The sequence below is a fragment of the Polypterus senegalus genome, chromosome 4 (assembly GCF_016835505.1).
Source record: "Polypterus senegalus isolate Bchr_013 chromosome 4, ASM1683550v1, whole genome shotgun sequence".
In the NCBI taxonomy this organism is placed as follows: Eukaryota; Metazoa; Chordata; class Cladistia; order Polypteriformes; family Polypteridae; genus Polypterus; species Polypterus senegalus.
In genome coordinates this window covers 66,752,519-66,775,216 of record NC_053157.1, presented here as the reverse complement: position 1 = coordinate 66,775,216, position 22,698 = coordinate 66,752,519, and the positions used below count along the sequence as shown (strand labels likewise).

The window sequence follows — 22,698 nt, the reverse complement described above, 5'->3', positions numbered from 1 at the left end:
TTTAGGAGCTTCTTTAAAAGTAATTCTCAGTAAGTACCATTTTTCTTGTGCTGCTTCAATGGATAATGTAACTGTTTCATAATAAAGTATTCAAACAAATTTTAGAAATTAAACAATATTTAACTCATTGAATAATTTCAAAGAATAATATGGTTTCGAACAATCAACATAAGCTAAATCACTTAAGACATGAGACATGTCATATATAAAGTCAATTTTTTGTGTTGAGTTCTTACTAAAATCACTAATACAGAGAAGATAACTGAAATTCAAAAACTTCATAAATGACAAAAATGTATTGTTTTTGTTAATTACATTTCCTGCAGTGACTGCAGTGCCCATTAAAATTAAAAACAAATCTACTAACAATATAATAAAAATATTTTAAATAAACAAGCTACTTCAGAATTCTGCACAAAGATTCAAAGCTAGAATCACATAGTATGAAACCTAACATCCAGTTAGTTTTGAGTGTTTCAAAAATCTTCTTATTTTATTTTTCTGTTTATTTCTGGAGGTGAGATATGTTGTTAACAAACTGAGCATACCAGACAAGGCCTCTCTATTACTGGGGACAAGGCCTCTCTATTACTGGGAACAGTCTCTAGATGCTTCTGGCTATTCTCCCTTTGGGCTGTGCCCAGGTCACTTCCAGTAGACATTCTCACAAAATGGCCAAAGCACCTCAACAGGCTTCTCTAGATCTAGAGCAGCAGTTCTACTCCCAAAGTGTAAAACTCATCATCCCATCATAGACAATAGACCCTGCATGATAACCACATTTTGAACTGTTTACATCTAAACTCTTTCTTCCAGTTGCTACTTACATCAAAATATTCATGTGATACTTTAATCGAAATTCACAACTTCATCAAATTCCAAGTATAAATAAAACTACTGTTGAACGATGAGCCTTTAACTGCAGGGCCCATGAACCCTGACATGGCATACCTAACAATAAGAAAATACAGTGGTACCTCGGTATATGTCCTTGATCCGTTCCAGATCTTTGGACTTATACCAAACAATTTTTTCCCATAAGAAATAAAGGGAAAATGATTAATCCATTCCCATGAAAAAAAATCCTATTGTTATTGGTATATTATACATTGATGGGGTTGTATAAAATAATTTAAACACTGCTTAATACTAAAATTAATAAATACAAAAGCAATTAGATGAAATAAATGAAAATTTATCCTCATTTTACTTTTTAATAACGTCTTTGTTTTTCACAATCGTAGATACTGTCGTTCTCGGCATATGGTATGCAGCAGCCAAGTCCCAGATACGCATACCACCTTCATACTTTTCAACAATCAATTAAAATTTACGTGAAAAAACACAAAATCACGTGAAAATTCACAGAGAGTTATAGTGCGGGTTGTTCACTGAATGCTAGCAACTGGCGTACTGACGCTTGTGGGACACATACCAAGTTGGACTAATTCCAAAGCGGACATATACAGAGGTACCACTATATATCAAAGTACCCTGATAAGCAGGGTAAGTACTGTTACTAATAATTTATTACTGTCTGATATTACTACAATTACAGAAACCACTGCAAGTAGCTATTACAAAGACTTGTTCTGAAAGAATGTATCTTTCTCATAAACAAAAAACACAGATTTACAGTGCATCCGGAAAGTATTCACAGCGCATCACTTATTCCACATTTTTCTTTGTTACAGCCTTATTCCAAAATGGATTAAATTCATTTTTTTCCTCAGAATTCTATACACAACTCCCCATAATGACAACGTGAAAAAAGTTTACTTGAGGTTTTTGCAAACTTAATTAAAAATAAAAAACTGAGAAATCACATGTACATAAGTATTCACAGCCTTTGCTCAATACTTTGTCGATGCACCTTTGGCAGCAATTACAGCCTCAAGCCTTTTTGAATATGATGCCACAAGCTTGGAACACCTATCCTTGGCCAGTTTTGCCCATTCCTCTTTGCAGCACCTCTCAAGCTCCATCAGGTTGGATGGAAAGCATCGGTGCACAGCCATTTTAAGATCTCTCCAGAGATGTTCAATCGGATTCAGGTCTGGGCTCTGGCTGGGCCACTCAAGGACATTCACAGAGTTGTCCTGAAGACACGCCTTTGATATCTTGGCTGTGTGCTTAGGGTCGTTGTTGTGCTGAAAGATGAACCGTCGCCCCAGTCTGAGGTCAAGAGCGCTCTGGAGCAGGTTTTCATCCAGGATGTCTCTGTACATTGCTGCAGTCATCTTTCCCTTTATCCTGACTAGTCTCCCAGTTCCTGCTGCTGAAAAACATCCCCACAGCATAATGCTGCCACCACCATGCTTCACTGTAGGAATGGTATTGGCCTGGTGATGAGCGGTGCCTGGTTTCCTCCAAACGTGACGCCTGGCATTCACACCAAAGAGTTCAATCTTTGTCTCATCAGACCAAAGAATTTGGTTTCTCATGGTCTGAAAGTCCTTCAGGTGCCTTTTGGCAAACTCCAGGTGGGCTGCCATGGGCCTTTTACTATGGACTGGCTTCTGTCTGGCCACTCTATCATACAGGCCTGATTGTTAGATTGCTGCAGAGATGGTTGTCCTTCTGGAAGGTTCTCCTCTCTCCACAGAGGACCTCTGGAGCTCTGACAGAGTGACTACCGGGTTCTTGGTCACCTTCCTGACTAAGGCCCTTCTCCCCCAATCGCTCAGTTTAGATGGCTGGCCAGCTCTAGGAAGAGTCCTGGAGGTTTCGAAATTCTTCCACTTACGGATGATGGAGGCCACTGTGCTCATTGGGACCTTCAAAGCAGCAGAAATTTTTCTGTAACCTTCCCCAGATTTGTGCCTCCAGACAATTCTGTCTTGGAGGTCTACAGACAATTCCTTTGACTTCATGCTTGGTTTGCGCTCTGACATGAACTGTCAACTGTGGGACCTTATATAGACAGGTGTGTGCCTTTCCAAATCATGTCCAATCAACTGAATTTACCACAGGTGGACTCCAATTAAGCTGCAGAAACACCTCAGGGATGATCAGGGAAAACAGGATGTACCTGAGCTCAATTTTGAGCTTCATGGCAAAGGATGTGAATACTTATGTACATGTGCTTTCTCAATTTTTTTTTTTTTATTTTTAATAAATTTGCAAAAACCTCAAGTATACTTTTTTCATATTGTCATTATGGGGTGTTGTGTGTAGAATTCTGAGGAAAAAAATGAATTTAATCCATTTTGGAATAAGGCTGTAACATAGCAAAATGTGGAAAAAGTGATTCGCAGTGAATACTTTCCAGATGCACTGTACTTATTTATAAATGCAAATAATAAAAATAGAAAATAAAAATTTTTAAATGGGATCTAAAAACATAATTTAAACTTTGTACATAACATACATATTGCTTAAAGTCAAGACAAGGTGTTAACTACAAGTTTTTTCAAAAAAACTAATTTGGAAGTGTAAACAGTAGGCCTACTACCATTTTACTTTTTTTTTTTTTAATTTACATTTAATTCATAATTTTACTCTTGTCATTTCGCCTTCTTGTTGGATCAACAAGGTTCTTAAATCTTAATAATTTTGCCACATTATACAATAAAGCGAAGGCCAACAATTACCAGTCATGTGTCTGAACATGTACATTAACTGCCTCACCTTCTTGTTAAATAATGATTAAGGAATTTGTCATATGGAAGAAACCAATCTTAGATAAAACACCATTGTTCTTCAGCTACCATACAGTCATAGCCAAAAGTTTTTAGAATGACACAAGTATTGTTTTTCACAAAGTCTGTTGCTTCAGTATTTTTAGATCTTTTTGTCAGATGTTTCTTATGGTATACTAAAGTTTAATTACAAGCATTTCATAAGTTTCAAATGCTTTTATTGACAATTACATTAAGTTTATGTAAAGTCAATATTGGCAGAGGTCTGGAAAAAGAAGGGCCAACACTGCAAACTTTGACTCTTTGCATAAACTTGATGCAATTGTTAATAAAAGCCTTTGAAACTAATGAAATGCCTGTAATTATACTGCAGTATACTATAGAAACATCTTGACAAAAAGATTGCAAAACACTGAAGCAACAAACTTTTTGAAACCAATACTTGTTGTATTTTCAAAACTTTTGGCCATAATTGTAGTTCTGAAAGGGATAAAGCTAAGGAACAGTATAACTAGTATGAAGAATGTAGGCTTGCTAAATAACATTTTAAGCAGCATTCTATGAATTAAACAAATATCACTTTAAGTTAAATTGGTTTAGAAAAGTGTATTGAACTAGTCCGTTAATATTAAATACAAGTGGGAAAGAAAGAGGCACACAGAAATGATTTGTAATTGAGTGAGGTGTATGGAAGTCAGGCAGCAGACAGATGGTAACCAGTTCCTCACAAAGGAACAGATAATATACTGCATGAAACACCGAAAGGGCAGAATTGCATGAAGGCATTTATGTTGAGGAAATAGCAAATAAAAAAAAACCATGTATTCTTCCTTTCTATGTGAAAATTAAAACTAAGATTTCTTCAAAATGATAGAAAGTGACACTTTGCTAGGATATATTGTTTCACCAATATACATTTATACTTTTAAAGAACAATTCACATAATTATTATTATAATAATATTATTATTATAATAATAATTATTTTCTTTTCCAACCTATTTTGATTCTAAAATGAAAACTTATCGTTTTAAAAGTAAAATACAGATTAGATTTATGACAACAATCAAATAAAGATTTCTAAACAAAACATTCCTTAAACCTTCCTTAAAAAAACAAACAAAATCTTTTTGTAAAGTAGAGTAGAACAGAGCAGACGAATACCTGTAAATAAAAAATAGAGAATACTGCACATATGTTGGTTTGGTGGGTAAATGGACCATTATTACCAGTACACAAAGAACACAACATACTGCTAACATTTTCACTGGAAACACATAGTCCAGCCCTTACTAATCTCTTCTTTCAGAGCAAGAAGATACAGTATTCAAGGTTTACAGTATGAGTAATATAAAGTGCAGCACTTATACAGGTGCATACCAATCAAAATAAAAAAATAGCAAAAAAATATTTTTTCACAATTTCTCTTTGACACAATGCAAAATAGAATTTTATGCTATGAAGTTTCCATCCATCTGGATTCATCACTAGATTTTGCTTTTAAATCTCTCTCTGGAGAAATCCACAGTCGTGCACCTTCACAGCTCCTTACATACTGTTCTGCAACCTGATGAATTAAAAGGAAGAAGCAGTTAAGGAAAAACCAACAGGAAATACCTCACAAATTAAAAAGAAGTTGTTGTATACAATATACTACTTCTCATTCTTTAATATGAATGTGATAATATAATAATAACATAAAACTGACCATAGCTAAAAAAAAGAAAGATGTGCTATGCTATGCTAGGAATGAGGGAAAGACTCCTATAACGAGTTTTTTTAAACATTAGAACACTCTAAGACGAGAACACGGCATTCAGCCCAACAAAGCTCGCCAATCCTATCCACTTATTTCTTCCAAGAAAACATCAAGTCGAGTTTTGAAAGTCCCTAACGTCTTACTGTCTACCATACTACTTGGTAGCTTATTCCAAATGTCTATCGTTCTTTGTGTAAAGAAAAACGTTCTTCCGTTTTGTGTGAAATTTACCCTTAACAAGTTCCCAACTGTGTCCCCGTGTTCTTGATGAACTTATTTTAAAATAACAGTCTCGATCCACTGTATGAATTCCCTTCATAATTTTAAACACTTCAATCATGTCACCTCTTAATCTTCTTTCGCTTAAACTGTATAGGCTCAGCTCTTTTAATCTTTCCTCATAATTCAACCCCTGTAGCCCTGGAATCAGCCTAGTCGCTCTTCTCTGGACCTTCTCTAGTGCTGCTATGTCATTTTTGTAGCCTGGAGACCAAAACTGCACACAGTACTCAAGAAGAGGCCTCACCAGTGGATTATAAAGGACGATTAGGTGAATGAATGTAAATAATCCACAAACACAACAATGGAATTTGCACATAACATGCATATAGCCTTGACAATAAAGATGTTTATTACTCCTGCAGCTAATAATTACATTTTAGCATTGTTTCATTCAATATTCTGAAAGCCACAATAAATGAGGTGTCAAAATCTGCAAAATGAAACCTTTAATCCCTGTTAGTAGAAAGGAGTCTCATTCAAGGACTACTATGAATCGCACAAAATAAAAAAAAATTTAAAAAAAGTAAAGGAGTACAGCATAAATAGCATTTACCACATGGTAAAATTCACATTTTTCTACAAGTAAGGAAGTATGCCACTTGAGATGAAAATCCTTTTATTCTGCACAGAATTCAGCTCAGAATTGTAGGGCCTACAGCTTATTCCAGGACTGAATGAAGACAGAAACCAACCATGGGTGAGAAGCTACTCTATTCTTTTGCAGTCTCAACTAAAAAAATATGCATATGTCTAGTGACTCATATTAGGCCAAGTTGGAGATGTCAGTCATCATGTACATTATGTCAATAGGATGCGAGAGGAACACTGAAATAATAATAATAAAAAATAAATGAAAACACAGAGGAAATGTACACATTCTACACAAGATGTACCTGGGCAATGCCTGTTGATTAATCTTTACTAACAATAAGCAACAGTCATATAATTTGACAATAATGGTGTAATGTCAAGAAATTGAACTTATAAAATACAGTACATCTTTGTCAACAAACATTATATGCTAATGCATGTCACAGTATTATAATGTCTAGCTATTGACACAATAAACAAATACAAATAGTATACAATACATCAATTGTAATAACAAACTGAGCCAAAAATTGCCACCTTAGCTGAAATTTTGTGGAACAGCCTAGCACAAAAACTATGATGAATTTGAATTATTTTATTGTCTAGCCTCTATATACTATGTTAATAAATTCTGCTATTCAGTCCAGATTTATGTAGCATTTTGCATCTTCTAATGCTAATTTTGTCAAAAAAGAAAAGACACTAAAATCTGAAATTTGACAGAAACTAAGTGTCCATTAGATATGTTGTTTGCATTCAAAAGAGAAAAAATATACAGTAAAGGCCATACGTTCATAAACATCTTGGCTAAAACCTTTTAAACTCAAAATTCTCCATGTTCACACATATCAGGTTACCAAACAGCTCATATGTTAAGTCAGTCTTATCTACTTAACTTCCATAAGACTTTTTTCTCTAAAATGATTAAGAGGTGGATTTATTTCAGCTTTTAACCGCTATGTCAGATTTTTAATGAGTCAAACGTTTACACACACCAAGGTGACTAACTCTTGAGACAGCATGGATGACTCTTTTTTGTAGCCATTTCCTGCCTTGTACATTTTAATGACTTTGTTTCTCACATCAGCAGAAGGCTCCTTTTCTTAATTTTTGCAGTAATAGTCCAACAAAGACAATGGCATTAAAAAGGGTGTTTTTAACTGTATATTCAAAGAGCTGTACAGTAAAGGGCTCACAAGTAATACCTGATTATGTTTAACTATGATCAGATGACTGTCACCTTTGTGATTAGTTTGTCATGTGTGTAAATCTGGAGCTTCCAAAGCACAGAGATCTAAAGCTTTTACAAACACTAACTTCTGAGTTTTCCATCTTCAGTTAAATATCTACAGAGAATGGTTTATTTTGGCTTTGGAAATCGACTGTTACATCAGAGTTCACATTAAAATACTGCATAGATACATTTGTGTGCAAATCTTTTGTCATTCAGAAAATTATGAATACTGCACGCCACTATAAGGGCCTATCTATAAAGCCAGTGCCTTCTTGGGGTTAACACAATGAGGAAATCAAAAGCACTGAGGCAATACTACAGGAGGAAAAGTGTGGATTTCCAAAAATTTCAATGTGCCAGGAGCAAATGTACAATCAATTGTATAACATTTAAAAAAGCTTGGGACCACACAGGCTTTACATTGTTCAGTAAAGAGGTCCAAATTGACCCTTTGATGCAACAGAACCCCAAGATAACACCTAAGGAACTGGTGAAGGAATCTACCACTAAAAGAGCACTTCACCACCATGGCTCGAGAGGATGTCGACCAAGGAAGAAACCATTATTCTAATATAGACATAGAAAGCTATAGTCCATTTTCCAGATGATTACCAGGAAAAAGATGTAGCTTTTTGGAGGAGTTCTATAGTCAGCATAAATAAGATTTGAACTGTTTTGACTATAATGATCAATGATATGTAAGCTAGATGGAGGGTGAGGGGTCCTTAATTTAACGAACATCATCTCAACTGTGAAATACAGGGGAGGCAGCATTATGTTGTGGTGGTGTTGTAATGAAAAAGGGACTGGTGCACCTCATAAAACAGACGGCATTATGAAGAAGGAACTCTATCTGGAAATTCTGAAGCAACACCTGAAGACATCAGCCAAAAAGCCAAAGCTTGGTCACAAGTGGGTCTTCCAACAAAATAATGATCTCATGCATACTTCCAAAGTGGTAACAAAATGACCTGCAGACAATAATGTGACAGTATTGGAGTGGCCATTACAAAGCCTTTACCTGAATCCTATGAAACAAAAATTGTTGGTTGAACTGAAGAAATATGTCTGAGCAAGGAGGCCCACGAACTTGACCTAGTTGTACCATTTCAATTAAGGAATGGACCAGAATTCTGGCAAAATATTGTTACAAACATGTGGAAGGCTATTAAACACTTTAGGTCAAGCAATTTAAAGGCAACACAACCAAATACTAACTAAATGTATATAAATTTTTGATCCACTGAAAATCTGACATACTGATTAAAAACTGAAATAAATCATTATTTTAGAGAAAAAATAATTAGATACACTAATTGACCTAGCACAAGTTGTTTTGTAATGTGATATATGTGAATTTGGGGAATTTTGAGCTGGAAAGTTTTTAGACAGGTGTAGGTAAAAGTATGGCCTCAACTATATTATGTAGAACTAATGTATAATATTTCACTATTAAGCATTGTTCGACTTCACTGTTTAATCTGTAGAGGTCAATGAACAGCAAACACTTTCATATTAAGTTTCTTATTCTATTGCCATATTAATGCCTTGTAAATGCCATGACAGTGGCTTAAGGCTGGAACTGTCTCCCAGAGCATTTTTATAAAGCCAGTTATCTGTGTAGTAAGTGCTTATTTGATAATAAAACTACATATGACAATAGAATACAATAAGAAGGAACACAAATTTCTTTAATCTTCCAAAAATCACATCAACATAGAGATTTCCCAGACCTCTCCACGGCACCTCAGTTATTCCATGTTTAGGTTATATTCCACCAAAATCACATCCAATTTAAATGAATGAGGTAGTAATTAGTTGAAATGTGTGCTACTGGTGTAATATAAAAAGAATAAGTTGGTGAACTGGGTGGTAGCTGCAAATACAGGGGCCTCATGAGGAGAGAATTGGAAATTTCTAAGATAACATTGTTAGTCAGGAAGCAATAGGACCCTCATCCAGATTTTTCAAGATGTGGTGTTCAAGCTATCAAAAGGAGATATGAGGAAACCAAAAGAGGTTTGTATCTGATGAACAGTCCTTAAAGATCACTTTTTTAACCTCCTAAGCGTTACTCCCAAGTGTCACTTGGGCAACTGTATAGACATAACTCACTTATAAGCGTTAAGACCCAAGGATTACCTAGGCTGTTAAAGATAGGTGTGTCTTGCATAAGCAACAGGCCAGAATGTTAACCCATGCAACGGACACAAATTCTCCTAGCCTCATAATGGCGTCTCGTAAGAAACGTTTTTAAGCAGCTCAGGTGTTGCACACTCTTGACAGTGATGATGAAGTCAATCTGTCTTCAGGTAGTGAAACTGAAATGGACAGTGAAATTGAAAGTGATGCTTTTGTCAATCAAACGTGCAGTGTGCTGTTCAAAAGCTGATCAGTCTGGAAAACAAAATCTACAAGGAATCATGCTCCTATAGTCCCGACTGTGATGCTGGATTGTGTATTTCACTGTGCTTCAAGATATACCACACAAACTACACATTTTGACAGTATATACAATATTAGCATTATTTTTTATTATTATTAATAATATTCATTATTATTATTTGTATCATTATTATACTTTCTAAACTTATGACTTTGCACTTTTAGTGTTTTCCATGTTTTACAGCAGAAAGATGTAATGCGTTTTACATGTTTTTTCAAGAAAAACTGTAACACTAAGGAGGTTAAGGAACTGTAGGAAATCCAGCAAAGTGTTATGTGGCACAAAACTCCATGCAAAGAAATCTTATAGGAAATTGTCTTGTAGAGCATGTTCCTGCCAAGAAACCATTCTTGTAGAAATGTAACAAAGTGAAGTGTTTGCAGTTGATGAAAAACAAATTAGCATGGAGCAATAACCAGTGCCACAAAGTCTTGAGAAGTAACGAGTCAAAAATATATTTTTGGTACACAAAGCAGCCACTATGTCAAAAGAAGTGTTGGCAAGAAGTATACTAATGCCTGCTGTGAATCCAGGTGGCAGCTCTGTCATGGTCTGAGTGTGACTATCAGCCAACAGTGTAGGGGACCTGGTCAAAATCAATGGAATGGTGACTGCTGAGAAATATAAGCAGATTTGGATTCATCATATTGTACCTTCAGGAAAATTATTTATTGACAAAAATGCATCTTTCAGAAAAATAATGACTCTAAAGACACTGCAAACAAATTTAAGGCTTATTTAGAGCAGAAGTCTGCATTAGATTTACCATCTCAGAGCCATTACTACAACATAAGTGATGCTGTGTGGGAATACTTGGACAGAGACATCCTTAAAAAATTATACAACAGTGTCCCAAAATTAACCACTTCGGCTTAGTATTACTGTGGTGGGTTGGCGCCCTGCCCGGGATTTGTTCCTGCCTTGCCCCCTGTGCTGGCTGGGATTGGCTACAGCAGATCCCCAGTGACCCTGTGTTAGGATATAGTGGGTTGGATAATGACTGACTGACTGGCTTAGTATTATAAGAGAGGCCACATAAAATACTACCATATTTAAAAAACCCAAGGCACATTGTTATTTGTTTTATTGAATTGGGGTTTATTTTAAGGTTAACACAATGTTATACATTACATTGTGTTCATACAACCAAATAAAAGCTTACTGCCCAGATAACTGAATTTAAAAATAATTTGAGTGTATTTTGTTTTTTCCTGACTATTTTAACTGCTTTTTTTGTGAAAAGGAGACAATAATTCTTTAGACATCAGAACAGTGTTTGACAGACATAAAATGGATGCATAAACCTTTGTGAAACCTTTTCCTCATCCCGCCTCCCAATAAAATTTCATAACTTTGCACTCAATTTAAATAAATAAATTTAAATTGTCAGGCTTGTACTAATTATCCCAAAATTAAACACAACTTCTGAAATGAAGAGTTTCTTCATTATCACATCTGCACCTAAACTAATGTGGAATATTTCTGAATTATTTACACCTTCACAAAGAAGCTAATAATTTAGAAAGCAAGTGAAATAACAAACAAACTGATTAAACAATAAAAAAGTAAAGAGTAAGTCATAAACAAAAACACCTTTGGGTGCATGTTGCTGAGCACATTCGGTAACATCTGCATATCCTGAAGCTGAATACTTTGCTATATTTCCTTAAATGAACAATAAATATTATACTTAGGGCAAAATCAATCAGAACAACTGAGGATGCTCATATTCTTTTGTGGATACCATTTTGCTAATAAATTTCACAACTGAATGTAAAATACATTTAAAAAAATTCAGGCACACAGACTCAAATCACATAATTATCATCAATACTAATTTAAAATTATACAACTCACACAACCGGACTCTTAAACTTATAAACCTGTTGTCAGGAGAGTCTAATGGTCGACAATAGAGTGATAGAGATGTCTATTGAAAGGGAATTTTTAGAGCAACATTCAAACATATAGTCTCTCTGGCTTTGTATGCTATATTTGTTTAACAGCACATTGGCTATAAAAAGTGTTGATCACTTCCACGTTTACCAAATTTCCAAGGACAATTTCATGTTTTACTTTTTTCATTTTTCTGACCCTATATAAATATATATTTTTATCATTTACCTGCCCCGTGTTATTTGTTGTCGTGGAGCAAAAAAAATTAATAATTTCATGCTTTATAAAGAACAGAAAACACAAAGCTTACGATACAACAGACTTCAGTGGAGGCCTTCATGGGGCCAATACAATAGCAAACAATATGAAAATATCCATGAAAAATCTCAAGTACTCATGTTACATAATCCACATGTCAGTTATCCAGTCTTATGCTCGCATTGTCCAAAAGGCATGCAGTTGTGGTTTAAAATACTGTTAAATAAATATTTCCGATATAACAGAATAGTGCACAAACATAAAAAACATTCAGATAGGATCAAGATTTTAAACTCAAGATCTTCCTCCCCTCACATTCACTGGGTAAGAGTACTGACCACAACGCCTTGTTGTCTGCGAGTTTGTACTTTCTCCTTGTGTCCAAGACAGTTTTCCTCCAAGTGTCCAGTTTTGCGTACACATTCAAAGCCAGTTTCACTAACCAACGTAAAATTAATTAGAAATGAATTACTTAACAGAAATACTATTTCTTTAATGTGCAATTTAGAGCTTTATGTCTGCCTTGAATTTTTTTGTGATCAAGCTAGCAATAGGTAATCAGAGGTACGAGACTGTCCAAAAAATGAAACCTCCTCCATAAAGAAAAGAGAGAAAAAAAAAAAAGAAACAGTCAGAAAATACCTCTGTGTACCACTGAGGTCAAGAAGGGCAACCAGTATTCAGCCTAGTACCCCAGAAGTAAAATTTCAGTGGCCACTTAAAACCAAAAGGAAAAGATGCAGAAACCTGAATGTGGTATCTTGAAAGGTGACAAAACAGATTTTTACTTATTTCAACATTAAATGATCTACTAATTACATATAGAGAGAGAGACAGAGACCATGGACTGTACGCCAGACCATGTCAGCTCTTTCATGATGAACCCAACAGAAGATTGTCAGGAAGCACTAAATCATACTTTTTCTCTAAGCAGTAAGGTGGTGGGGCAGCATCATAATCCTGCTAAATGTGATAATACACCAGAAGCTGGAAGTTGGAGTTTCTTTAAAGATATTAAAGGGCTACCCTGATAGAACAGCGCTATGAGGAAGAGAACGCAGGGACTTTTATATATCCTTGTATCTTTTAAAATTTAGTCACATACCCATAATTCACTTACACCAGGCAAACATAGACCACAAAAAGGAGGCAGGTCTGAGTCAGCCTTAATGGTTGAAATCAGCAGGCGATGATAAATCTTAGAATCTTAGACTTGAATAGAATAAATGTATCAATAAAGGATTGTGGTGTATTAAACTGCAGTAAAGCTTGCACTCTTGAATCTGCTCAGCTTCATTCTGAGAGGACACGCTTAGCCCCGTCTTATATGATAACTTTTCTGGTAAATTCATAATTCTGCTATTTAAAATATAACCTCAGAATTAATCTGAAAACCTAATTTAAGTTGCTATCATTTCATGGTCTCCACGAAATAACTAAAGAAGATATTTTCTCTTTACCTTTTCTTTGTCATGGATCACTGACCTGTTTATTAACTGTATATGGTAAACTGTCTATGTCCAACTAGCTTTATATGCATTACAAATAAAATCCACAAAAATACGTATAATTAAAAAAATTAAAAGAAGCAAAGTGTAATGTTGGCAATATAAACTTACTGTTGGTAGAGAATTAAGGACTTGTTTTGAATCCAAGCAACCATAGCCAAGCTGCTGCCAATCTTCTAAACTTGATGGCCTGCCCTTCAATTCATTCTCTTTAAGTCGCCATTTAAAAGAGTCCAACTCACTCTTAAAAGCTTCCAGATAACTTCCATCTCTTTCCTTAAACACAAAAAATAAAATGATAACATGCCAAAATGCTCAATATAAATGTTGAACTTATTTTGTTTCCAATTAACTGGATTTGTGGAATATTAAGGTAGTCAATAACAAAGACCATTTAACAGATTACAATTTATAAATCATTTAAAATATTGATCAGCTTCATCCACAAAAATTATAAAATAGGAATTTAAGCGCCTAAACCTATATTTCATTTTTTATATTCATCTTCCATTTCAAAATCAATTACCCTGCACTTTACAATCACTTACTGTAAGTTAATAAGTTACTATCAATTTTAAATAACTGGGGCTTGTATTATGAATTAAAGAATAGGTTGAATAAAAAAATGTTGAGGAAGTGGACACTTTTTTTGTTTTTTTGTGTATTAGAATTGTATTTCATTCATCTGCAATAATCTGCATTTAGTTTGTGAATTTTGAAGTGTTCGTTACATTAAATGACATTTCTAACTGATACATCATTTGTCAATATTATTGGCACCCTTGAACTCTAGGTATATTGTGTACAATATCCCCTGAAAAGAAGTGGGCAGTAAGCTAGTTTTGGCCTACATATACACTTGCTTGTTTGATACACAGCAGCAGAGACTCAAACAGTAATAAGTAAAAATATCTTGGGGTTTGGACAAAAAGTTGCCATGCTATTATTATTGGCACCCTTTTGAACGATTCATATCTAATCAATTTCATTGGAAGAACATACTAGATTCTCTTTGCAATGAACTGCCATGTCATGAATAAAGAATGTTGGCTATAATACTTTAAAAAGGTCTCTTTCATTAACTGTTATGTATTAACAATGCCACAGATAGTTATCAACCATAAAAATGCAAAAGGGTACAAGCCTGCATGTATAGAAAAGTATATTCTTAAAGTTGATGATTTGCATATACTGTATTCGAAGAGAATCATGAGCATATATGAAACTATGTATTATACCCTAGTGCATGTTAGTATAGCAAGGGTTAAATCACAAAATGGCTTGTGTCTATACAGTATATTTTTTATTTTTCTTAGCAAGCTGGAAACCATCAATATTTCATGATTCAAGGTCAGTTATGTAGAGAGGGCTGACAGGCAGCAACCCACCCCCTCTTCTAGGTGGGGAACGTAAGCCGAGGACTAGAGGTAATGGTGGCAGGAATTGGACAGGTTCAATGTGGGGAGAGGGCCTGTCAAGTGGGCATGATGGATAGAATAGACTGCTACGCTCCTTAGGCTGGGAAATATTGGTGGAGCTAATTAGAGGCAGGACCATAGCAATGGGAAGCTGTGAGTCAGGCAGGGGTGGCAGATGAGCTAGGTAAGCTAAACTCTTGATAAGAACTATAATAAAAGTAAGGTAGCCCCTATGCTAATTGCTCATTTCATTGAATTAAGACGGTCCTGTACTTTTTGTGATTAAACAGTACCATTCTGCCTGCACATCCTGAGGTCTCCAAGTGCCTTCTTTGAGCAGCGTATTTCTGCAACAACATGTTCGGAGACACTGGCACTCCCGCTTTGACAATTTAGCAGAGTATTAAGAAATGTGTTGTTCATTAAACTTTCGTAAACCTCTCAGAATACGGTGAGATGAAGAAAACTGATCAAAGATGTTTTTATAAGGTTGCTGCATTACAAAAAAAAAAAAACACCACATCAATATGATACACACTAAACTGAGAATGGCTCTTTTGGAAAAAGTCAAAGAGGACATTTTTATTTTTTTTAATTCTTCTGAACTGTAGCTGTGATATCTTTCACTTGGATGTTATAGATTGTATAGAGTAAGCAACTTATCAGAAAATGCTATTGGATGGTTTCTTTACAAGTGCCACATATGCATAAACAACTAAACTAAAAGCCGACAGACATGTTTAAAAGGGCCCAAAAACACAGCCAGCTTCTCACACACAAAATAAAACATTATAAAGTCTTTGGGTAAAGGTAACCTTTCTTTTCATTTTCTCATACACTAGCAATAAAAAAAAATAATTCTTTCTCTTACTTTTGCTTTCTGGAAGAAGTATCTGAAGAAACTCCTAGGGTCAACTTTGTGGCTTTTAGCCATTTCCAAAATAAACTGCATCACTACAGCTTGGTGTGCCACTTGATCCATCAATGCATCTTTCTATTAATAAATAAATAAAACATTAAAAAAAAGAGGATAAATTACACATAACACATAAATTTGTTAATTGTGCATTAAATTATTAGTCATACAATGAACTGCATTATTAAGTTAATTTTGAACCCACTTGTAAAACTCATTTTTAATAAGTTGCAAAAGTGCCTCAACCAAATCCTTTAGAAGTCTAGGAGACAAGAAGTGTATTTACACTATAAAGCTATGTCAGGAGCAAAAGATATCAGCATCAAGATTTTTTTTTTTTGCCCCTCAAGATACTACAGCTTCATGTCACAGGTTTGGTTAACACTTGCTCTGTCTCTTGTATCAATACAGCTCTACTGACTAATATTCCAGTAATACCAATATCCAGTATTTCTGTTTTTACTCTTTGTGAAACATTTATCTTCAATTGCTCACACTTCAATATAGCACATAATAGGGCTAATTTGATTGTAAAAAAATGAAATTAAATGAGAACAGATTGATGAAATTGTTTTTAAAATTGTTCAAATGTTCAAATATAAAGAACCTCATCAGTCTGTTCTAATTTAACTCATCTCCTTATATCTGTTACAACACATTATTCCAATATTTTGGAGTCTACATAACAGTCAGGTTTCTTCTTTTAGCTTGATCCTTTTCTTTTGTCTTTACCTGCTTGAAGAAAGACTCAACAGCTTAAAAAAAAGTTACTTTAGGTGTACTAGATTATACTCCATTACAAGACAGATCCTGAATTCATCATGTGCAGAATAGGCACTGCTATGCAAAATGAAACTATTATACATGCATGAATCTATATTATACATGCATATGCATGTGTACCAAATAAAATCATATACAGTTACAATATAATTATGTATTTATATTGGGTCTGTTACAATTTGGATAAATGTACACAGAAATCTGTACATCATTTTACAATACTCTGAAAGAATTAAGGGAAAGTCTCACAACAAACCAACTCAAACACACACACGCAGCAAAACAGGCCCAAACCATGATATTACCATCACCATGTTTCACAGATGGGATAAGGTTCTTATGTTGGAATGCAGTGTTTTCTTTCTCCAAACATAATGCTTTTCATTTAAACCAAAAAGTTCTATTTTGGTCTTATTTATGTAATTAATTTATTTATTTTAGTTTAATAACTTCAAATAAGAACATCATTATAGTATACTATTATTTTGAATTTGACAAACAGAATTTGCTAATTAAATTACAAACTTTCAGCACTAATCCAGAGATTACCTAATTTATTCTCAGGTCTAGGGGAGCAAAGTGTAAATCTAATCCAGCATCTACATGGGTATACTTCCAGGCACTCCAGTCTCCTATCACATGCCAAAAACACATTACTTAGACTACCAACTCCAAATTGGCCACCTGGGAGTGCATGCTTTGTGAATAGTATTCTGTTTCTTGCATTTTAAGGTGTCACTGGAATAAGCACATTCAGCAAATTAATAAAAAAATAAATGGCTAAAAATACAACTAAATGTATATGAACATTTTATCATAAAATGTATGATGTTTGAAAAGAGTAAAAAAAAAAAAAAAAAAGGTAATAGAAAAATTATGTAAAGATTAGTTTAAGGTGGCTTTGAATGCAAAACTATTCAGATAAGGATTTCAATCAATGAACACAGTTTTTTGAGAAATATTTTTCACTCCCGGACAAAAAAAAAAACAAAAAAAAAAACCAAACAAAAACAAAAAAACCACACATATATATATATATATAATTCACTAAGGCAAGACAACCATGGAAAGCACGCCGGAAGGGGCGTGAATTCACTGAGCCGCCGACAAGTAAGACACCGATGGCGCACGCAGGAAGGAGCCATGCCCACCAACTCTAAGACCATTGGATACGACGAAAACTCGCAGAGCCACGCCCACCAACTCGGGCGCGACGACACAGAAGAAACGGCGTCATTTATATTCATCTGTCGTAGAGGCCACATGCACCTGCACGTTGACTGTTCATAGAGGCATGTTTCTCGCGGAGGTAAATCGCCATATGCAGTTTGTAAAACGGTTTGCGAGGGGTATCCCATGGGATCTTTAAAACAATCCTTTACAACTGAGGTTAAAACACAATGAAGTAAGCAGTCTTTAAAAACAGAGTTTTCGGTTACGACGCACGACTGCGTGCACCATAGCAAACCGTTTTACACGCTACATACAGCAACTCGCATCAGCGACAAACATGCGTCTTCTTAGATGCTCCTGCAGAAATACGGAAGACGTTTCCCTGCCCACTAACACTCCTTTTTCACTGGCCCGCTTCTACCCTCGCTCTCTAGGCATTCACACTGCCTGCCCATGTGCCTGGACGCAAAAACTCACCGACCACCCAGTTAGCCCCTTTCGTCTGTGCTAGGAGTCCACATGCACGCCTAAGCCACGTTGACGTTTCATTATTCTTTTCGGTTTCGACACCCGACCGCGTCCACCATAAAAAACCATGCGAAAGGAACAACGAAGCCCCGCCCACAAACTCTACCCCTCCTCCCACGTGCTCCCACCTCAGACCACTGCCCGCCAAATCAAACAGCTCATCAAACACATACTCACTCACTTTGGTCAGTGCTGCAGTCCAAACCCAGCTATGAGCCACGTTGACTATTCTTTTGCCCTCCATGGCTACCGCTTCAAATGTATTTCATGGAAACAACACTTCTTTCAATGTTATAGAAATTCCTGCTTCAGGTAACTGTTTGTTTCTGTCAGTCGGGTTTTTTTGGAGAAATGTCATTGACGAAACTGTTGCTCTCAAACTTCGTAACATGGCTGTTAGCTTTGTTTGCCAACATTGGGATAACTTCGGTGACGTGGTGTCCATTGTTTTTAGTCACAGAGACGTTGTTATACAGTCTGCTCAACAATACGCTGATTACATGAATACGTCCGGAGTCTATGGTGGCTAGGCAGAAATTGTGGCAATGTCACAAATCCTTCCAGCTACTGTCAGCATTTACTTCCAAGAACGTCCTCATGCCTCTCCTCGAGTTTACAATCCGGCCCAGCGTCTCTTCATGTCCCTGCTCTTTAGCGGTCCTTTGGATCATGGGCATTACGAGGTTCTCATGCCTCTCAAATATCCATGTGATTACCTTCTGGTGACATCTTTTGACTCTGTCGGTATGTGCACACCCACTTGCTTGCCACACTAATGTGACGTCACCTGCCCACCCACTCTCCTCTTCCTGAAAAACATTTAAAGACACACTCCCCTGAACACACGCATTCCACACAGGACTTTCAATGCACCTTTTGTTCCAAAAGCTTCAGAGTGCACAGATATCTGAACGCACATTTGAAAAACACAACACTAACCGAATGATGCAATGTGAACATTGCCAACAATGCTTCGAGACAACTCGCGCTCTCAAAAAACACTTACAAACTCATTCCACTCTCACCTTCAATTGCACATTTTGTAACAGCGACTTCACAGGTGAGATGGATCTCCACAACCATATGCAGATCCATTCAACGCAAAGATTTGTATGCAAAATTTGCGACAAACACTTTCACGCACGCAGATACCTTACTAACCATCTCAAAACACATTCCCTGATGAATTCTTTTCAGTGTCAACACTGCTCCAAAACCTTCACACGCCAGAAATATCTCAAAGCACATTTACACACGCACTCCACTGAACAACGCATTCCAAAAGATCTTTGAATGCACGATTTGTTCAAAACGTTCGAGTGCAGAGATTTCTCAACATGCATTTAAAACACACTCCACTGAACGAATTATGCAATGTGAACATTGCCAGCAATGCTTCGACACAACTCATTCCAATTCCCTTCAGTGTCAACACAGCACTAAATCGTTCATGCAAAAACATTGCATTCACTTTTCTGCAGCTTTTCAAGAAGATACCACCTTTCACGTCCAAGAACATAACATTGGCCTACCTACCGCACTATGTGCTTCTTGCAATGCTTTTCATTGGCCAGCAGAGGTCAACAAATCCGGACATTACACTAAGTGTTGTCATGCCGGCAAGGTGTCTTTGCCACCGCTATCCAAGCCCCTCTTTATTGGAAGACCTCTTGACTGGCAAGAACCCGCTGACCCGAAATTACTGTGATCATATCAGGGAATACAACTCTGCTTTAGCTTTTGCGTCAATGGGCACACACATCGCTCAACCATCTGGACAAGGACCATATGCTTTCAGAATCCACGGTCAAATTTATCACCATTTCTCTCCTCTATATAACAATCCTGACACGTCACCACAATACGGTCAGCTATATACCTTCGATTCTGCTGAGGCTACCAGTCAATGTTTGCAAAAGGAATGCAATAGCGCTTGCAGTCACATTTTGTTGCTTCAACTAGACAACATGATACGCCAGGTTAATCCCTTCGCAAAGTCTTACATGCAAATGCATGACATTATCACTCACGGTTACTCTGTTACTGCTGTACGAATGGTGTTCATGGAAAATCCAGGTCTGGATATGAGAAGGTATAACGCCCCGTCCTGTCAAACTGATGTTGCTGCTTTGTTGGTGAAGACGGGGAACCTCCTGCACAACGCGACATTTGTATATATCCAAGGGGAGATGCTTGCAAGCGTATCTCTGTTCTCAATATAAACTGTGACCCCATGGTTTTTCCACTGCTATTCCCTTTCAGAGATCCAGGCTGGCACATACAATTAACCCATGTTGAGTAAAAGCGAACCGCGAAAAGAACGCGAGTCACACAGCTCCAATTTTATGCTTTCAGGCTTGCCATGAGATCTTCATTTAGTGTCTTGCATTCCAGCGGCAAACTCTTCCAGCAATACATCGTCAACGTATCTGTCAGAACAGAAGGTGCGCATCTACATTTCCATCGCTCACATCAACAAGATTGGTCCACCAGTTTTCAGTCACGGACGATTGTGTGTTGGTTTGTTCCGTGCATTGTTATAATGTTGCATTTCTTGCTGATTTATTACATTACCGATTTTTCAAATGTTACTTTTCTCCCTGTGCTTAAAAATCATTAAAAACCGTTTGATTATGCGGCGTATGGTACGCCGCGGGTTGGTTATATAGTATAGTAGCAGAATACCCGCGCTTCGCAGCGGAGAAGTAGTGTGTTAAAGAAGGTACCAAAAAGAAAAGGAAAAATTTTAAAAATAACGTAACATGGTTAATGTAATTGTTTTGTCATTGATATGAGTGTTGTTCTCATATCTATCTATCTCTATATATATATATATCTCTCTATCTATCTATCTATATATATACCCGCGCTTAGCAGCAGAGAAGTAGTGTGTTAAAGAAGGAAAGAGAAAGAAAAGGAAACATTTTAAAAATAACGTAACATGATGTGGTGTTATGGGTCCACAGCTCGTGGAGAAAAGGCCATTGATTTTAAATAAATAATCACCGCACCCGAGGCGGCTTCGTGAGGGGTGGTTGTAGCGAGCCGCGGGGCAGTCGTTGATGTGGGCGTTTCTCACCGTGTGCACAGGTGAGGAACTGCCCACATTCGTGATTGCTCCCGTGGCTAATGCTACAGCTGTAATGGCCCCTCACATTTTAAAAAGAAGCGCGAGTCGGTTTTAAAGAGGGAAAAAGAAAGAAACGTTCGGAGAGTAAAAGAAACGATCGGAGAGGGAAAGGAAAGGAGAGGACGGAGGTTATCGGGAGCAGTAGAGGAAGCAGGTCGGTGAGAGAGAGCCGCGAAGAGCGAGCGGACGGGCGAGCGAATGAGCGCTCGTGGGCAGCTGCGTAGAAGCTGGGTGTTAGGCCGACACCCACGTGTTTGTGTTGAGGTTGCTCCCGCTGAGTGAGTAGGTAGCGGGAGTTCCTAGAGGAAAGCGACGAGCCGCAGAAGGCCGCGGAAAGGCAGCGGAAGTCGGGAGGCTTGGTGGTGGATTCCCCAATATGAGCGACCTGGCTATTGGGGTAATCAAGTCTCGGGGACTGGGATGAGTGCCATACCGAGCCAGGGATCGGGAGGTCTCCAGTCTCGAGCGTGTGAAGTAGGAGGGCAGCTGCAGAGAGCGTCTTGCCTGCTGCTAAGCCCGTACGGGATAAGCAGGTGAGACGCATACAGAAGAGCACCGGATTTGTTTTTTTTGTTTTAAAGACTGCTTCCAGGAGAAGATTTTAACCTTCGTTTTTAAAGGATTGTTGTGTTTATTTATTGGTTTTACCCCACGTTCGTTTTATGGATTATTTATTTAATGAACTGTGAAGAACTGCACTATTTATTGGAACACTGTTTTGATTTGTTGACTGCTTTTAATAAAAGCACTATTGCACTTTTTGTATACCACCCCTTGCTCAATTGTTTATTTGCCTCCATTGACTAGCTCACTCGGTTACATAATCGACGGTGTTGGGTTCAAGGGTTCCCAAACATCAAAGGGAGTGTGGAGCCAGAACCCACATCGTCACACATGATTGTCAACGTAATTGTTTTGTCACTGTTATGAGTGTTGCTGTGATATATATATATATATAGAGCAAAATACCCGCGCTTCGCAGCGATGTCATGTGTTAAAGAAGTTATGAAAACGAAAAGGTAACATTTTAAAAATAATGTAACATGATTGTCAAAGTAATTGTTTTGTGTATTTGGCGGCAGCGTCACAAAGTTGTTTTCGGTAGCTGCATCAGAAAATGTACCACCACGTCTGAC

General features: G+C 36.8%; 1 protein-coding gene across 2 annotated transcripts in view; it reads right to left on the bottom strand.

Annotated features, from left to right (window-relative positions):
• Nucleotides 1–4,227: 4,227 nt before the first annotated feature.
• The window catches only part of cdc37l1 (cell division cycle 37-like 1), a 54,183-nt gene continuing 35,712 nt past the window's right edge, over nt 4,228–22,698 (bottom strand). For both annotated transcript variants that reach the window (XM_039750797.1, XM_039750798.1), the window contains exons 5-7: nt 15,904–16,026; nt 13,726–13,890; nt 4,228–5,207 (exon numbers count right to left, since the gene is read on the bottom strand). In XM_039750797.1, coding sequence (XP_039606731.1) covers nt 5,097–5,207; nt 13,726–13,890; nt 15,904–16,026 — 399 coding nt within the window. In that variant the 3' untranslated portion in view covers nt 4,228–5,096. The remainder of the gene's footprint in view (nt 5,208–13,725; nt 13,891–15,903; nt 16,027–22,698) is intronic.